General features: G+C 53.1%; 1 protein-coding gene across 1 annotated transcript in view; it reads right to left on the reverse strand.

Moving 5' to 3' along the window:
* Positions 1–2,033: 2,033 nt before the first annotated feature.
* The window catches only part of ONECUT3 (one cut homeobox 3), a 32,415-nt gene continuing 17,060 nt past the window's right edge, over positions 2,034–17,388 (reverse strand). Inside the window, exon 2 of the mRNA XM_085313120.1 lies at positions 2,034–2,326. Within this exon, the coding sequence (XP_085169246.1) occupies positions 2,034–2,326 (293 nt within the window). The remainder of the gene's footprint in view (positions 2,327–17,388) is intronic.

A 17,388-nucleotide genomic window follows, 5' to 3' on the forward strand; every position in this document is an offset into this window, starting at 1 on the left:
TTTTTTTTGGTGTACATACACACTTTTTTTTTCCTTCCTTCCTTCTTTTCAACAAGGTGCCTTCCTGTTACACAACAGATCGCTTTCAAAGTAAAGTGAATCGAAGAAACCATAGAGCTAGAACACAGATGGTACTATTTTACCCGCATAAATTCAATATTGTCCCGTTTTTGTGTGTGTTTTGTTTCTGGAGGATTTTTTTTTTCTTTTTTTCCCCAAGTGGTGGGGGAAGGAGGGGACCTCGCCTTCCCCTCCATCCCCAAGTCTCTCCCAGCCTTTTCCGGTCCCTGCGGCACCTCCTTCTCCCCTCGAGGAGGCCCAGAGTTTGGCAAGGCACRCGCGAGGGCGGCTGCGTTTGCGGCTGGGGCAACTGCTGATTGTAACGGTTTGGCCTTGTGATTGCGTTTTATATGGCACAAGTCACCATCGAGAGCTCAGAGGAAACAATCATGTGAAGCTAGTACCATTGCTCTGTAATTTCGCGTTTAAGGCAGGTTGTTAATTGGCACAAAAAAAAAAAAATCTGTTGTCTTTTTGTAAGTAAGTTGATGGTCTTTTCATTGAGCTTGTCTGATAGCTTTTCCCCTTTGTAGTATTATTCTTTTTTGGTTTATTTTTCCCTTTCTCACTGGGGATTTYCCCCCCTCCCCCCTTTCTCACACACAGGGCTTGATTTCGCAACCAGATCCGTGGGATTTGCTTTTTCCATCGTACACTGACGTTACTTCCCTGGAGGGATTTTTGGTTTTTTTTCTGGTTTTTTGTTTTTTCAGTTTCTTTGGTAGCAGAGATGAAGACGGGAGGCAGGGGACACTAGAGTGTGTGTGTCGAGGGCAGGATGGGGCGAGACACAAAGCCAACAAAACAGTGCTGTGTCTGAGTTTGTTCCTCAACAGAAAAGTGAACCAGAAACCAAGCGGCAACCATGGTGGAGCCAGCCCGGCCCCGCTGAGCCAGTCACCAGGAAAGATCAGATCCTTTGCTCGAAGTCTCTCCTCCCATCTCCTTTCGAACAATTCCTATTTAAATACCCGATTTCTGTAGCTAAAATGTGCTTCTTGACCTGCTTGGGCTCCAGGTGACACAGTGCAAGCTGCGGTCCCCCTCCGGCTGCCGGGCTCTGGCATGGCACTCGGAGATGCTCGGGCACGTGGCGAYGGGTGGCCACAGCAATGTGGTGCCTCCGCTGTCTCTTTGTCTGGGAGGGATCCAGGGGATGGGYGCTCTCATGGGTTGGGGCGTGCATGTGCATGGGGGCTCGGGGCTGGCGGGTGGTGGGTGCTCTTGGGGGCGTCGCAGGGTGGGTAGGAGGAAGGTGCCTGCAGAGGAGACTGAAGCACCCAGGGGTGCAGGGAAGCCCTCATCCAGGTTTCTCAAACCTTCAAGGAGGAGAAACGCCCATGTTTCAGTGGGAGAGAGGGTCTGGCTGCTTTGGAAAACCTCACTGCACCTTAGGGGTGTAGAAAGCTTCAAGAACGAGAGATTGCAGCCATAGAGAGTTTCCCCTGCTTGTCTCTCCTTAAATCACATGGGGTTTTAGCCCCAGTTTGTTGGGGTTGTGCCAGTGCCTGGCCCCATGGCTCCACCTTTTGTATCTCAACCACCTTTACCCCTCCACCACTGGCGGCCCTGATGGACACATTGAGGTTKGGGGGGACCAGAGCAGACAAGGTGCCCCTCTCCTTGAGGGCTGGACCCTGACGAGTGGGTGAAGACAAGGGTTTGTGGCAGGGATGCTTCAAAAACAGCACCATGCCCTTTCCCTCCCTCCACGTCGTCCTTTGCTCCACTGGGGATTTCCTCCCAGCCCTCTTGGAGAGAGGAACCAACCCAGTTGCAAACCCTTCTCATCCTCCATGAGCTTGGAGGATATGGTAGCAGGACGCGACTGAGGGTTCAAGAGGCTGACGGACTCACAGCGCCCAAGAGCACCCACCCCGGTCRGTTTGGCTGCTGGGGGGATGTGTGTGAGTCTGGGGTTGGCTTTGTCATGAGAAGGACATCTGGGAAAGGGCAGGGAGGGCTGGGGRACATCATGCTTTGGAGAAAGTGCTTGTAGAAGAAGAAGGGACTCCGGGGTTGGTGCCTGGCTCCTCCTGCCAGCGGTTCATACACCGCCGGCGGGCATTCATGAAGAAGTTGCTGACGGTGTTGAGCTCCAAGCCCAGCTGCTGTGAGATGGTCATCTGCATCTCTTTGGATGGGCGCTTATTCTCTTTGAAGATGGCGATCAGGGTGCGGCGCTGCAGGTCCGTGAAGACCAGCCGCTGCTTCTTGGGCTGCAGGCTCCTGTCTTTCTGCTGCTCTTGCTCTTTGCGTTTGCAAGCTAGATGTTCAAAAGAGAGAATAGGGCCATTAATTGGTGCTGACCAACCTGGCCCACTTGCAGATTGCCTGGCTGCCTCCCAAAACCAGGCCCTTCCCTCTACAAAGCTACTGGCTTTTTGCCCACCTCTCTGTTGACTACCTCCCTCCTCTTCCTCCCTTTGCCTCTTGAGCTTCTGTTGAGATAGGACAACAGCCCTTTTCAACATCAGTCTGAGAAAAGCCCAGGTGAAACCCAATGCAAGCAACTCTTCAGATGGCTGGGAAGAGCTGAAATCTCAGCATCTCCTGATGACCCTGGCACTAGGGGTAGATGAAACTCCTGGCCTGCCCCTGCTCTCACTGCCTGGCTACTGAGATCTGCCCTGTTCCTCAATTTTGGGGGTCATCCATCAGCCTCCCTCCCTTGTTCGCACTCTGGTGTGGGCTCCATTGCCTCTTCCTCGTCTCCGCTGATCTTCCTGGAGAACGCAAGGAACCAGTGTCTCTTGGCCATTGTATCCAGCTGCCAACTCCAAACCAGCTGGGGATGGGGATGGTATGAGAAATCTGGTCTGCAGCCAACACATCTCATGGCAGAAAGAATGGAACAAGCATCCTTGTTTCCATCTGGTCTGGGAAGGGGTTCTCCTTTCTCTTGAGGTAGAAGAATAGCCTCAGTGGTTTTAAACCACAGGAAATTCAGGCTTCCCTATGTGCCTTTGCTACTGTATCCTTTGGYACATGTGTCAGATTGAACCAGTACCTAATTAAAATCTTCCCTACTGATTTGGCGTGAGCAGCAGGTCAGGACAAAAGGTGCTGTTTGCCTTGAGTGGCAAATGGAAATCGGGTGCAGGGAACAAGGAAAGACCCTGTGACATTTCCATGCTGTGTACAAGGAATAGAAGGATGTGGCTATACAGATTTTGGTAAATATATGAATTTTAATTACAGGAATATCAAGYGTTCTGTTGGTGCAAGTAGTGAGAACAAGGGTCCATTTTTTACAATATATTTCCTAGCAAGTTACAGACTCATAGAATAATTGAGATTCATGGAGGCTGCTAGTCTAGCACCTACTTGAAGCAAGGTCAACCTCGAAGCTATATTGAACTTCAAAGGGAGATCACGGTGCTCAGGGCCTTGTCTGGGTCAGGACATGGCTGGCTATGCGTGGGCATTGGTGGAGCACGAGGCGCCCATCAACAGAGCAGAGCACGGATCCAGCCTTCTGAGGCTGGGGACACAGCATTTCCTCCAGGCAGCTTAGAAAAAACAGCCAGGAAATTGTGGTCTAAAACCTTTTTGAGGAGAGCCCCACTTTTGCCCCAACCAGAGTGGCAGTTTTCAACCCTTTAGGGTTTTTGGTTTGGATCTTCCGAATAATTTTGCAGCGAGGGTGCAGGTCCTTTGAGACGTTCACTCTCAAGCGGTTGCCAGATGACAGACGTCAACTTGCTTCTCTCAGGCACTTCCAGGAGTCTCTTACAGCTGGTGCACAGCCATCCAAGAGCCCAGAGGTCAAGGCTCCCTCCCTTGCTGCTGCAGTGATGGGATGATTGCTTGGGTCCATGGGCCAGTTGTTCCCCTCTGGCTAACTCCCTTTCCTGCTATACAAACACACCTCKTATTTCCAGGCTCAGCAAAACAGTAGGCAGACATATAGCCTAGTCTGAATCTGGAAAAGGAGGAGTAAAGGGACTGTGTCCAAAGTGAAAATCACTTCTTCCTTATTACAGGAAAAGCAAGGTCTTTTCTTCATTTTTTTTAAGCTCACCTGCACTACCTTTCCTCTTTACACCATACGCACATTGAACTAACGGTGAAGGATGATATCCACCACTTCCCTCAAAGCTGGAGAGATCTAGAGTTCAGTGCAGCATTTTTGACAGGTAATTCGTCCAACAAATTTAACCCTTTTTCCCCAGCTGCTGGGCACTGTCCTGGCCCTGTTCCAGTGTGGGCTGCAGGAGTCATCAGCTCTTTTCCCAYCTGGCTGAGCACATGGGGCATGGGACAGGAGATGGCAGGACTGGCATGACCAAATACATCAAATTCAAATCAGTTATCCCAGACAGAGATGGTTAGAAAAAAATCCTTCCCTTCCCTCCCCTATCCCTCAGTCCCCTTCCCCCCCCCCCCCCCGGATTTTGCCAAAAGGCCCTGAGTTCAGGGATGGGAAACCATCATCCTAAGGGGCAAGGGACAGATTCAGCCCTGGTGGTGCTGGGGGAGCCTTTCTCAGGGGTACCTTACTCAAATAGCCAGCAGAGAATGGTTTAGTGGAAACCTACCCTATGACCATCAGATGCTTGCAAAAAGAACAAAAAAAAGCCTTTATAGAAAATTTGACTTTTTTCCAGACATGAATTAAAAGAACCCACCAAAACATCCCCAAAACCCAACCGACAAGCAGAAAAAATCCCTCCCCACTGTGGTGTGCACATTTAGAACAGCATGTGTTCACCCTGAGGAATCCCTTGCCCACCCTCACACCCCTTCCTGGCACCTGCCCGACATGCTCAGCCTGTCMCCATGCTGATGTTGCTGGTGGGACCTTGTGCTGCTGGTGGGTGCCCTGCACCCARCCCATGAGCACAGCAGGGCCGCAGTGCTCCAGACAGGCAAGCGAGGAGCTACAAGCCCTGCACAGCCCGTGGTCCCTCTCCAGCTGGCCTGGCTCCCCTTTTTTGGCCCAGGAATGTGTTGGCCCAGTTCTAGGTTAATTTAGAGAGGGGAAGACACATCTCAGCTACCTCTAACAGTGCAAAAGTGAGTGCCTAGTTTAAGGTAGACACCCCATTTTCCTTTAGTCATCTAGTCAGAGATGCAGGAGGTCCACTCCTGGCATGGGGCAGCTCCCTGCACTCAGCGGCAGTATGTGCCAGACCCAGTGGTGGCTCCGCAATGGGGAGCGGCTGCCCCATGGCATCACCAGAGGCACCTCCTGCTGTCCCTGCCTCATCTCCTGTGGCATGGAGGAGCGCAGCCYGGGCTCAGTCTGCAGGTAACCTGCTTGAGACTCCCAGAGGATCCCATAGAAACCCTCTACGTATCTCCATACCTTATACACATCATGCATATGTAACTGTATGTATATATGTGTAAATAGATAGACAGCTAGACGCCCCCATGAGAACCGTCAGGTGATGCGTGTTAGTGCAGGCATCTTTTGCAGTATGTGCTAACCTGGTTATAACCACAGTAAAGCCAGTGAGACCAGGCTGTCCTCCTTCACACCCACGCATCAGCACCTGGTCCCACCAGCRGTGTTAAGTAGCCAGCCTGTGACACAGCATTTCAAGTTTTCAAATCCACATTTTTTCCCCCCAATTCAATTATTAGGAATAATTATTACTAACCAGCTGCCCATTAGTAACTGAYAGGTCTGAGGCAAAAGCTAACAATCATGGTGGTGGTAAAACTGTGACCCAACATTARCACACGCGCCAAGCACTGCTTAGACAGAGATGATTTTAAAGGGGAGGTTTGGGATGGAGAGGGCTACCTGCCTTGCTGCAAGAGCAGGGAGGTAGCAGAGTGGCTGTAGGGCTCAAGGTTGAGGAATTTGGGTTTTCCTCCATTTGACTTGCTTGGTTAGGATGTGATTTTTGAGACAGGACACAGGGGATCCATCTGGGGGGAAAAGGGCCACAGGGGCTCCCACAGCATCCTCTCTCCAAAGTGATGAGGTGCACAGAACCGGGCAGCACGTGGCCTAGCAGGGGGACCGTGACACCTTGCGCCACACTCTGCACAACCTCCTGCTTATTTTTGGCTCGTGGCATGGAGCTGTGGGCAGCAATGCCGTGGGCAGATGAGTCCCACATTTCCAGTGCTCGTTTGTTTATTTATTAATTTATTTTTCTGCTGATGCAGCCCAACACCCCTCTCCCCAGTTCAATCTAATTACAGCTCCGCACAACAGAAATCGATAGTGATGCTAGTCAGATCTATTTACAGCAGTCATCAACCCCCCGGCGGAGGCTCTTTTTTCCTATTCCTCATCCCCCGGTCATTGTTTTCCCGGGGGGAGTCTCATCTGCTGGACCCGGYTGGGGCCATCCTAGAGTCCCCAAAAGTGCTGCATGGAGAGAGGGCCAGGGGTGCAATTTGACTCCCATCCAGGCTTCTAAGGGGGAGGTTTTTCTTTTGCTTCAAAATCCTTTTTCCAGGACCCAAACTCTGAAAAACTCATCCTTCGCCTAATGCTGTTCTTTGCCCACCTCCCTGTGGGGCTCTCTGGGGCTGGCTCTACTCCATGGGGACAGGGACATGCTTTGGGGGCACTTCTGCCCCTTCCCCGAGTTCTTTCCTCAGCTAACRCCTAAAGTACAGGGTTTATTCCCTGACTTGTCCTGCTCCCTGGCTCTCCTGAGGCAGAGGGGACCCTGATGGTACCTGGATCAAGAGCAGGGGAGAAGAATTGGTGTTCTCCATAGCCACAGGGCACAGACTGTGTAGATGCTCTGATGTTTAATAAGGGCTTGAGTTCACACACCTCCACTATGGATGTCTCTCTCTCTCCTCTCTTTTCCTCTCCTCAGCCCCTTTCACAAAACTTGCACTTGTGAGACCTCAACAACTCAACCAGGTTTGGCTGCAATCACCCAAGAAGTGCRGAAGTTACAAGGAAAGAAAGGCAMATACACATTTGCACGGTGCAGTTGTGTAGACCCCATTTCTTCTRGACACCAGGCACACAGTCCTAGTGSGTCTTCATCACCAAGACAGCTGATCTGCCTGCAGATAAACCTCAGGGAGCAAAGCCAGAGGACCTTAGAAGGCAAACTGTGAGGAAGACCTCTGAAAGCAAAGGCATCCTGCCTGCTTCCCCAGAGGAGCTTCTGCTCAGGGTTTCTAACTCCCTGGAGACTTATGTCACAGGGAGAGCATTTTCCTTGACTTAACCTTGACAGCTCAAAGCAAAATATCTCCCAAATCATTTCTAAAGGGACATAATAGAGACAATCAAATGGCTGCTGTTCAGAAGCTGCGATTATGCCTCGCAGCATGAACTCTGTGAAGCATTTAACTAATACCTGATGGCTTTGCAGGCTTCCACAGCCTGCCAGACAGTGGTTTCTCTATTATACCCGCAAACCTCTGTTTTCTCAGCCCCAGCGTGCTCTCCCTCTCCATTCAGTTGCAATACAACCTGTAATTTTCTGCCCACTTTGCTTAAGTGCTAGTGATTTGTTGAAATCACAAAAGACAGCCAGGGCCTTTCAGAGCCAGCACGCAGGCTGTAAGTGAGGTTAGGAAAAAAAAATACCCCCCAAAATAGCTTTTCTCTTTTTCTCCCTTTCAAAATGGCTTGTAGCAGTGTGAAGGGGACATCAGAGCATTTAGGGGCTCGAAGAGAGGTGGAGGGAGGGATGGAGAGGGGTTATCTGAACGTGATCGATCAGACTGGGACAGGTTTCCTTGGTGCAAAGGCAGGACAGGCTCATTTCCCTGGTGGGCACCAGGTAGAAAATGGCACTGAGCAAAGCTGGCATCTCTCCATGCTAGACTGCTGCCTTTGAGAAGGGTTCAGCCCTGGGGCACTTCCATTTGCCTCAGTTTCCCTCCCTCCTAGAAGGGGCAGAGCGAACTCAATCTCTTTTGCAGCAAGGAGGAGCGTTTGGCAGTAGGGCTGTTGGAATGATGCTGGAATGATGTTGGGACAACAGGGCTGGGCAACAGGTATTATTGCTCAGACTCTGCTCTCAGCATTTTGGAAGGTTTTGGGGGTTGCGTCTCTGTGCAAACTGGGAATAACCCAGCGCCTCCCATGGCAGAGCAGGGTTTGAGTCTGAGCCAATGTGTGTCTTCTCTAGGTGGGAAGACTCAGTGCTGATGGGTGAGTAAACAACAAACAATGTGGGAAGAAAAAGTACCCAAAACCCAGCAAACGACTTAATTTTTGCCTTTCTTGTCAAAACTCCATTTGATTGCAAAAACTAAACAGATAGGCAAATGGGGATTTGGTGTTAACCACACAATTCTTCAGTCTGCCTCAGTGAAGGCGTGTTTGCTGTGAGCAGGGTTTCAGATCACAACCAACAGCCTAGAAAACAGCAGGCTGCAATTCTGGCCACTTGCAATACTCATCGAAGTCTCTGTACTGAGTTTTCTACTGAACAGAGCAGCTCAAGAGCAAAAGCAAAAGGCAACAGGAGGTGGCAGAAATATAAATCTTTACAATCTTAAAAAGTCCCTCATAGCATGAAAAAAAAAAACAAGGAAAATCATTCCCCCCAGTATTTCCAAATACTAGCCCCATGAGAGGGAATAACATCATTTTTAAAAGCTTTTTCTGTCATGAAAAGAAACAGTTTGGGATGCTTTTCATTTCACTTGTTTTCCTTGTAAAATAATTAAAACCACTGCAAAAACTGACACCACTGATTTCAACAGAAGTCAAAGAATTTCAATCAAAAGCAGATCTCAAGCAGCCCAGGGACTGCCTGGGTCACTCAGCCAGCACTACAGGCCGTTTCTGCCGGAGGAGGATGCACACRGCAGTGGCCGTCACCGTCCAGCCCATGCCAGCATGCTGCTGGACACCCACTCTTGCCAAAAGCTTTCTTACTGCCAGGACAGAAAGGCAGTGCTGTGATGTTATCCGCCGCAGCAAGGTACAGAGCCCTCGCTCTCCTCCTCCTGGGCAGTGCTGCCTWGTGCCCCTGCATGAGACCTTTCCCTAAGACCCTGGGTGAGATGCAACAGTGACGGCACAGATGGCTGAGGAGGGTGCGAGCCCATCTCTTGCACACGTGCTATCGTACTGTTTCACATACCCACTTACTCACAGCCGGGAGCATCCTTCCTGCTGCCTGTCCTCTGCCACCACCCTGCAACAGCTGCAACCATGGAGACTTCAAGAGAGCAGGACATTTTATAAGCTATTGGGTGTCCTACAGCACCCAACACCTTTGAACCACGCTGAACGAAAATTGCCACACTCTAGAAGCCACCAGATTTAGAAACCCACAGGCCATCCAGAGCCAGGAGAGCTGCTCTTCGGAACTGCATCATGTCTACAGAGCTATACCCTCACTGACCCTGCCTGCTCAGAGCAGCACTGCTGGGCCCTGTCTGGGATGTGTTGGACACCTTGTTTATACTTGGACAAGATGTTATTTTGGGCACAAAATGTTCAGGAAAYGTAAGACCTTCCCTGCTAGTGATAAAATCAATCACCAGGTACAAACATGCTGCTGTTGGTGTAGAAGCAGTCCCAAAAAGCAGTGAGTTTTGACAAGCTCAGCATGCCTCAGGGCCGTCCAGCCCCGGCATAGCCAACACCTGCAGCACCTGAGCCCTTGGGACATATGGCAGCCCCAGGGTTAGAAGAAAAGCACCGAGGGCTGGAGGGACACTCTACTCCCATTGCAGAGCAAGGTCTGTGTCTGGCCTCTGCGGAGACCAGGGGCTCCCAGGCCCTGAGTGTGTCCCTGCAGCGATGTGCTTCCCCTCTGGTTTCCCTGGGAGATGACGGAGGATGAGTCCTGACCCTGAGAAGAGCCCACGGTCATTCGTATGCGGCCAGCATGCTGCAGCCCAAGCTGCTTTCTCGAGCACAGCAAATTAAATCTTCCTCTGAATGCTGCAAATTAGGAGATGAGATGAGACTAAGCGCTCATGTGTGCGTTGTTGGGTGCATTTCCCTTCCCTTGCAAGTGGCTTCAGTGACTTTTTCCAGCGACCAGCTCTGACTGACCTGTAAAGAATCGCAAGGTACCTCCAGCCATCTGCACCATCCGGCACCAGCTCCATTTGCCACCTTCCCAACAGCACAACGGCTACAAAATCAATGCAGGTTGGCAGGCAGAAAGAAGGGTTTGGAAGTGAAAGAGTAAGTCCTTAGTCATTCGCTTCAGYAACACACGTGTCTCCTGCCAAGAGAGACAGGGACAGGATTTGGCTGGGACCAGAGGAGGCTGGAGGAAACTGGTAGAGCCACACTGTACCTAAAGCTGCAGCTCCATCAAGATTCATCCAAAGCAACGATGTTGGCCCTGCTGGGATGCCTCACTCTGACTTTCTTGGATTTTTCAAGCTTCATGTTTTTTAATGGCATCACATTTTCAGCTTTTCTGTTGAGTATGTCTGTCCTCTGATGTGGGCAGGTCTGTTTGGCATCATGTTTCCATGTTTGCTCTGTTTTTGTATTTGTTCTTTCTGGGTATCTGCTACCAGCACTGCTAGAAACAGCCCTGGGCTGAGCCAGCTGCATCTTCTGAACACAGGAAGAAATAGTTTCAGTTGACTCAAAAATTTGTTTTTGCTGGTAAAAGTGCTTCCTTTGGGCAGAGGTTTCACTTTCACTGTTTTGGAGCACAGTCCGGTGACTTTTGTACAGGGAGATCCTGTGCAAAGGGACATTCCCCTGTTCAGCTCTTCCCAGGACCTAGTGTGCTCAAATCCCAGCTCTGCCATTCCCCTACTCCATGGCAAAATCCTCTGTCCTGTTTGTCCCCTTTTTGTTTCCTCCCTYTCCAGGCCTTTTGGACAGGTATCGGCTGCCTCTTACAGTACAGCACCAGGCACCCAGACAGTGGATCTCAGTGGAGACCACTGCAGCCATGAGTTGCTCAGCGCTGGTGCTCCTAGCATGGCCCAGGATTGTACCAGCTGCCTGGTGTGAGGCAGGGCTGGCATAGGTRCCTTGGGAGTCCTCTGCTGGCTGAACTCTTCTCCTTACTCTTCTCCCTACTCATTGCCACTTAGTGTGATGAGAGCAAATTGGTGCTAATGAAGTGCTGGAGTCAGGCAGTGCAGCAGGCTGTGGCCAGCGGCGCTGGGAGGGACCACAGAGATGCATAGGGCAGGCGTCGGAGGAAGGTCATCGCGTTCCAGCAGCAAGGGAGGCCCCAGGGAAAGGTTGTGAGGAAATGGCTTGAAATCCATGAACCCTCAAAAGAGGTTTCTCTTGCAAATGGTGACACTGGTTTGTACTCACCTCAGCTTAGGTGCACACAAGCCCTGGTTGCAGAGTTCGGGCTGGGGGAAGAGACTCTGGCATTTGATTTTTGGCTTTTTGCCTTTAAGCTGCAATGTCAGGGAGGAGCAAGTAATACTGGACAAGGAGATTTTACCCTTGGAGCTTCTCCCCAGGAATGTGGAGCAAGAGACATTCTTTTCCAGAGCATTTCTCTTCCTCATAAATGGCATTTTCAGGTGGCAGCCAGTTTCCACTTTGTCTCCTGGCCAGTGGGAGCCAAGAACCGACAGTGACAGCGTGGTGGGGCAATGCTGGGCACTAGCAACCTGCTGTCTTGTCCCCCATCCCCTCTGTGAGCACAGGGTCTGAAGTGGACATCAAAAATACCCTGCACCGTGATGTAGGCTTGGAAGGAAAGTGTGCATTTCCATCGGGCTGTGGCTCTCTGCACCTGCAGCTGAGCTTGTTCACACTCAGCAACAACATCTCCTTGGGGCTGTTGGCAGCAAGTGGGCTACAGGTTCTGCAGAGGACTGGGGAGGCACAAGCTGAGTTCAGGCTTGAGTATCCTTGGCTAGAGCTGGACCCTCTTGCCCAGGGTCCAAGCATTGGGCTGCATCAAACAGAGCTGTTGGGCAGCTCCTCTTATTCACCATGCCAGATCTGATGTGCATCCCACCTCCTCCTGCCCCGCGCCAGGGCATGAGCTATGCCAAGATGCAGCTTCTCTTCCACTCACCAAATCCATCTGGACAACAGCAGCCTTGGCTCACCTCCTGGGGGCTCCTGGCCTCTGTGCCAGGGCGGAGGGGTGCCCAGACCCTGTACCAAGGACCTTGTGGGGAGCATACAGGCCCTGAACCCAGGCATTCCTGTGGGCTCCTCTACAGAGCAAGGGCTGTGACAGGTGATGCACGAGGCCATGTTTGGGGCTGTGCTAGAGAAGAACCCGGAAGTCTAGCCCGGTCGGGCTGCTTGTGCTTGCTCCTTCATGCCATGGGTCTGCAGCGCAGAAAAGGAACAGCAAGGATCTCCCTTTGGCATCAACAGGGGCTACTGCTAAGTGACTATCAACACCCTTGTTCCCATCATCAGTCTGTTCCCATCGGGCTCCTCCTGCCAAACTCCTGCTGCCTTCAGCAGCTCCAAGATCTGGTTCTTAGAGTGGGAATGATAAACAAATTCAGGAATCAATGAAGCATATTTCATCAAAGTGCACATTCCTCCCAAGATGCTCTTGGTGGAGAGCAGGCATCCAGAGAGGGCCCAGAGCAGTTATCAGACAAGGAACATTTGCTTGAGAGGAGACAGGGGAAAAACAGCAGGAAAAAAAAGAGATGGGTTTCCGTGTTTCCTGATTAGATCTGCTCTCAGGTGGATTTATCGGGTGTAAGACAGGAAGCTCCCTTAGGGCTTGGCTGAGTCAATTCTCAAATGGCTGCTGGCTTTCTTGCACTGCGGTGCTGTAAAAAAATAGGAAAACCTGTAATCCTCTTGGTTTGGGTATTTAAGCGGTTTTGCTATGCCAGGATTCGGGGTCCTAAGAAACCAGGCAGGAGGGTCTGACTGCATGAAGTGCAGCTGCGGCTCCTGCGACGGCAGGCAAAGACGGCGTGTGGAGCGCTGGCTGCGCGTGTGCGGTACCTCGGCATCGCACGGCACCGTGCCGGCTGCTACTGCTGCTCTCAAGTCATCCCTCGGCTCCAGCAGCGCATTGCAGCAGGGAGCTCCCAGATCTGAACCCTTCTCTTGAGCCTCCCGCTGCCCTGCAAGACCAGGATCAGGCCAGACCCCCGGTCGCCGCGCCGCTGYGGTCCCCGCCGAGCACCTCACGCGGGTCAGCCCTGCTCCGCAAAGGAAGCGTCCGGCCCCCGTCCCTCCGAACGGGATTTCGAGCCGCCTCCGAGRCCTCGACGGCCGGAGCGGCCCGGCTCTGAGCATCACGAAATTCCTCTCGGTTATTTCTACCTGACGAGAGCCGGTCGTGCCGCGCGGCCRCTGCCAGCGCGGCGGCCGGCGCCCGAGCGGGTCCCTGTCAGGTAACGCAACCAGGAGGTGCCCTTGGGTGCCCGCAGCAGACTCTGGCCGCCTCATCGGCAACCCTGCGAGCGGAGCAGGGGCCGAGGCCTCTGGGGTGGCAGCGCAGAGCCACGGCGCAGGGGCCTCCGCAGCACGGCTGGCCAGTGGCAGCCATTTCCCCGGGGACGCCTGGGGGTGCCCCCACCCCGCGCCCAGCAGCCATCTTGGAGGAATGGTACCGTCCGCGTGCCCCCCCCCCCCCCACGGCGGGGAATGGATTGGTCCACTCCCCCCCACCCCCCGCGGCAGACCATATGGGCCGTCCCTGCCCCGCTGGCGCCCCCCCGCGGATGGAGGGGAGCATTCGTGGTGTCCCATCCACCCCCCCGCGGCCCGAGTTGCAGTGGGACAGTCCGGGCGCCCGGCCCTGCCCCTCGCCCCGCAGGCGCCTCCTCGCGGCGGAGGGGGGTGAGGCGCGTCCGGGGCCGCCCCTGCAGAGGCGATGGGCGGCCTCGTCTGCGCCCCTACCCGCTGCAAGGAATGGCACGTTCCAGCGCGGAGAATGGAACATTCCATCTCGCCCCCCACACACGCTCCGCACGATGGAACATTCCACCCACCCCCACACACACATAAGGCGACGGGCTGGACGAGTCCACCTGCTTCCTTGGGGGGCGTCGGTACACATCCCCCCCCCGCCAGGAGTGACCACGGGAGTGACACCTCCCGGCCGTTTGGGAGCAGAGCGCACTGATGGCTGCCCCATGGCTGCCCCACACACTGCCCCATGGCTGCCCCACACACTGCCCCAGGGTTGTCCCCCACGCTGCCCCATTGCTGCCCCGCAGCTGCCCCGGCACCTCCCCTCACACCATCCCATTGCCGCCCCGCACGCCATCGCTTCGCCTCACGCTGCCCCACACATCGCCGCCCCATGGGCCGGTGCCACCCCACGGGCCAGCGCTGCCCCACGCACCTCCCCAGCCCCCCCCCAGCCCGCCCGCAGGGGCCATGGCGGGACCCCGCGCCCGAGGCGTGACGGATGACCAGAGCGCCGCAGGGACCCTCGCGGCAAGCCCGGGGCCTCGGGGCCAACCGGCCGCAGGCCGAGCGAGCGGAATTGGCCCTCCTCGGCCAGGGAATCGTTTCCAAGTCCCGGTTTTTCCTTATGTGTTTTGGAGCCAACTCTGTTAACACCAAAGCCGGGGCAGCAGGGAGGGGAACGGCTCAGCATCGCTCGGGGCTGATGAACGTGCTGGGAAAAAACATGGGATTTTGCCTGAAAACGAAGCTCTCGGGAGATGCTCCCTCCCTCCGCGCTGAGGGCAGGACAAGTTTGCCGTGAGGCGAAGCCAGCTGTAAGCTAGTGGCTCTTAATGCGCYGTTTCGACGTTATTAGTTCAGCTCCCAAGATGTTTCAAAGAGTAATTGCGCTGGTCTGCGAGGGATTACACGGTGCTGGTGTTATAATGGATGATGTTTTAATTTGAGCGGAGCAGTGAAGGCAGGGATGCGCGTTGCGGGGAATGAGATCGCCCCCCCTCCACCCAACCCCAACAAAATCCATCCTCCGAATAACAGCCTTCACCTGCACGTGTCGTACGTTAAAGCTAAAAAGTGAACCCCAGCTCATGCCTTGACTGAAACGGGGCAATATTTCACTTGGGGTGGTCTCGTGCCGATGCAGTGTGTGCAGTCRCTTCACTATTCCTTTCAGGTTAACGTGAGTTTTACCCTGACATAGCGAGAGCAGAGTTTCACYGTTGGCTTTGGTGGAAGCAGAGTTAGCGCAGCGCTGGCTGGGTTTGCAATCCTGCCAGCAGCTCCCCGTGGTGGAAGCAGTTTTGCCTGTTGAAGCAAGTGGGTTTCTGTCAGGGCTCTTTTCCCTGCAAGCTCTGTGCCGGCCGGAGAATGGCTCGGTCCTTATTTCTTGCCCACTAGGCTTAAATCTGAGTCTCGTTGGGCAGATAAAACATTGCCCTGAGCACTGAGGAAGGACTTCTGTGCCTGCTTACATGCAGTCCCCACTGGCGTGGGAGGAAAGGGCTGTTTGACCACACAGAGCAGCATTTGGGAGACTTTCAGGTGRGAAGCAAAGAGAAATCTCATTCCCTCTTTTTGAATGAGCTTCGAGCAATCCCCCAGCTTGGAGTTCAGCTATGAAATGCCTGTTGTCGCCTCGCTCCTGTGATGAGCTCTCTGGGCTGGCCTGGAGCCTCCAGCTACAAAAGCAATCGCAATTAGCTGTGGTTCAGCATCGACCTGTGGTCACAAACCAGCCGGGCTTYGTTAGCATTTCGGAGGGCAGATCCTTCTCCTGCCTTCTGCAAATGGGACTGGCTGTGCTGCGAGGCRGTGGTGTGCCAGCGGGGGTGGCTGTTCTGCGGTCCTGGTGTCCTGCGTGGCTTGCAGGCAGTTCGAGTTCGTATGATGGGGCTACGTGAGGACTGCTGAAAAACTGCATCCCTAGCCGTGGAGGGGAGCAATCAGCCAGAACGGAGCCCAGTATCACTATTCTTCATCCAAACTGCCCTCTGTTCCCACATAGGTTTTTGTTTTCTGCCCCTTTCAAACCCAGTTGCGAAGGGAAAAAAATGCCCTGAGGAAAAAATCTTTTGCTTTTGCTCTCYTAAATGCCTTAAAAAAAAAGAAAAAAGGGAAAAAAGAAAAAAAAAGAAATGGGCCCCAAAATCAGAAGTACTTGGGGAGGAAGGGAGGTGGCTTCATGAGGAGGTGACTGTARCTTCTGCTGCCCCCAGGAGATGCAGCAGAGTTCACCTACCATGGTGCCTCCTTCCAACTTCCTTTGCCAGTATTTCCTGCCCCGGCACAATATTTGTCCTGGAGGTTTATCACAACTGCAGCCTGCAGCCCAGATCACCAATGAACGCAACCTCGGACTCCTCCCATCCTAGCGCCGCACCCGGGGCCCCTCATGGTGTCCAAGGTCCCCAGTCTGGAGATGTCCTCCCAGACGGAGACCAATACAACATCCCCATGCAGTCCCAGGGTGAGATGTGAACGCAACTTTTGCACTGAGAAGAGCAAAGTGGGGACTGACGCAGCCTGCTCCCATGTGTCCTTACCGGACGTGGGGAACTTTGGCTAGGAAAATCTTTTTAAATGGCTTTATCTTGCTCAGAAAGGGCACAGCAGTCTGGGAGAGCTCAGCATCATGACTCGGTGCTGCAAATGCAGGTGGTGGCCACGATTTGCTCCCCATGACGGAAGCAGCCGCGGCCAGGAGCTCTTTCTCTCCTGCTTTCCTGCCTGCTCGGCACCTCCGCTCCCATTTCCTGCTCGCCTCCATGTTCCCAGCTGCTCCCTCACCCGCGCTTGCGTCCGGGCGCAGATGCGGCGCCGAAAGAAAACTTCCAACCCAATGTTACCTTTAAAAATGACCCCCATGCAGAGCTGTTGCTTCTGGTAAAGAAGCAATTAATCATGGGAAGTATGTGATAGATTTGTAATCAGATCTCTGCCTGGCCCCCCTCCCACAGCCTGCGTTTCGCAGGCCTGGATATTTTTCCTGCCCYCTCGGCTTTGTGCCGCGTGTGCTGGGGAGGGCTCGATGGGGGCAGGGAAGAGCTGGTGCAGATCATTGATTCTGCCCTGTCGATTTTATTGAAACTCCCACGAGTAGCTTTAACTGCGTGTTGGATATTGCTGGCACATCAGTTTGATCGCTACGTGACTGGCTGGGGAGCTTGCTGTAAGGTTTGTAAAGAGGGAGGCGAAGGCAAGGGGCTTCTGGAAGTGGGGACTTCTCTTTGGACAGGCTTGTGCATGCCTAGGAGCTGGGACGAAGGTAGGAGCACAGGAGAGACTGGTGTTACTGCCTGTTTATTCCCATCAGATTGGGATTATACCCTCAATCTGAGCTCTGCTGTCCCCTTTACTTCCCCACCAGAAGCAGTGGGGTGAATACTGTAAACTCATGGCTCGGTGAATGTACCCAAACAATTATTTGTCAGATGAAATTATTTCTGTGGCTAAATTCAATTTCTTTCTGTTAAAAAAATCTTTTGAACAAAATATTACAAGAAAGAAAGGAGAAGAAAAATAGAGCTCGAGCTAGAAATAAAGAAAAAGAAAAAAAAAAGAAGAAAGAAAAAAGAAGAAAGAAAAAA

This window comes from Rhea americana, unplaced genomic scaffold (genome assembly GCF_003343005.1).
Source record: "Rhea americana isolate MKP2758 unplaced genomic scaffold, rheAme1 scaffold_378, whole genome shotgun sequence".
NCBI lineage: Eukaryota > Metazoa > Chordata > Aves > Rheiformes > Rheidae > Rhea > Rhea americana.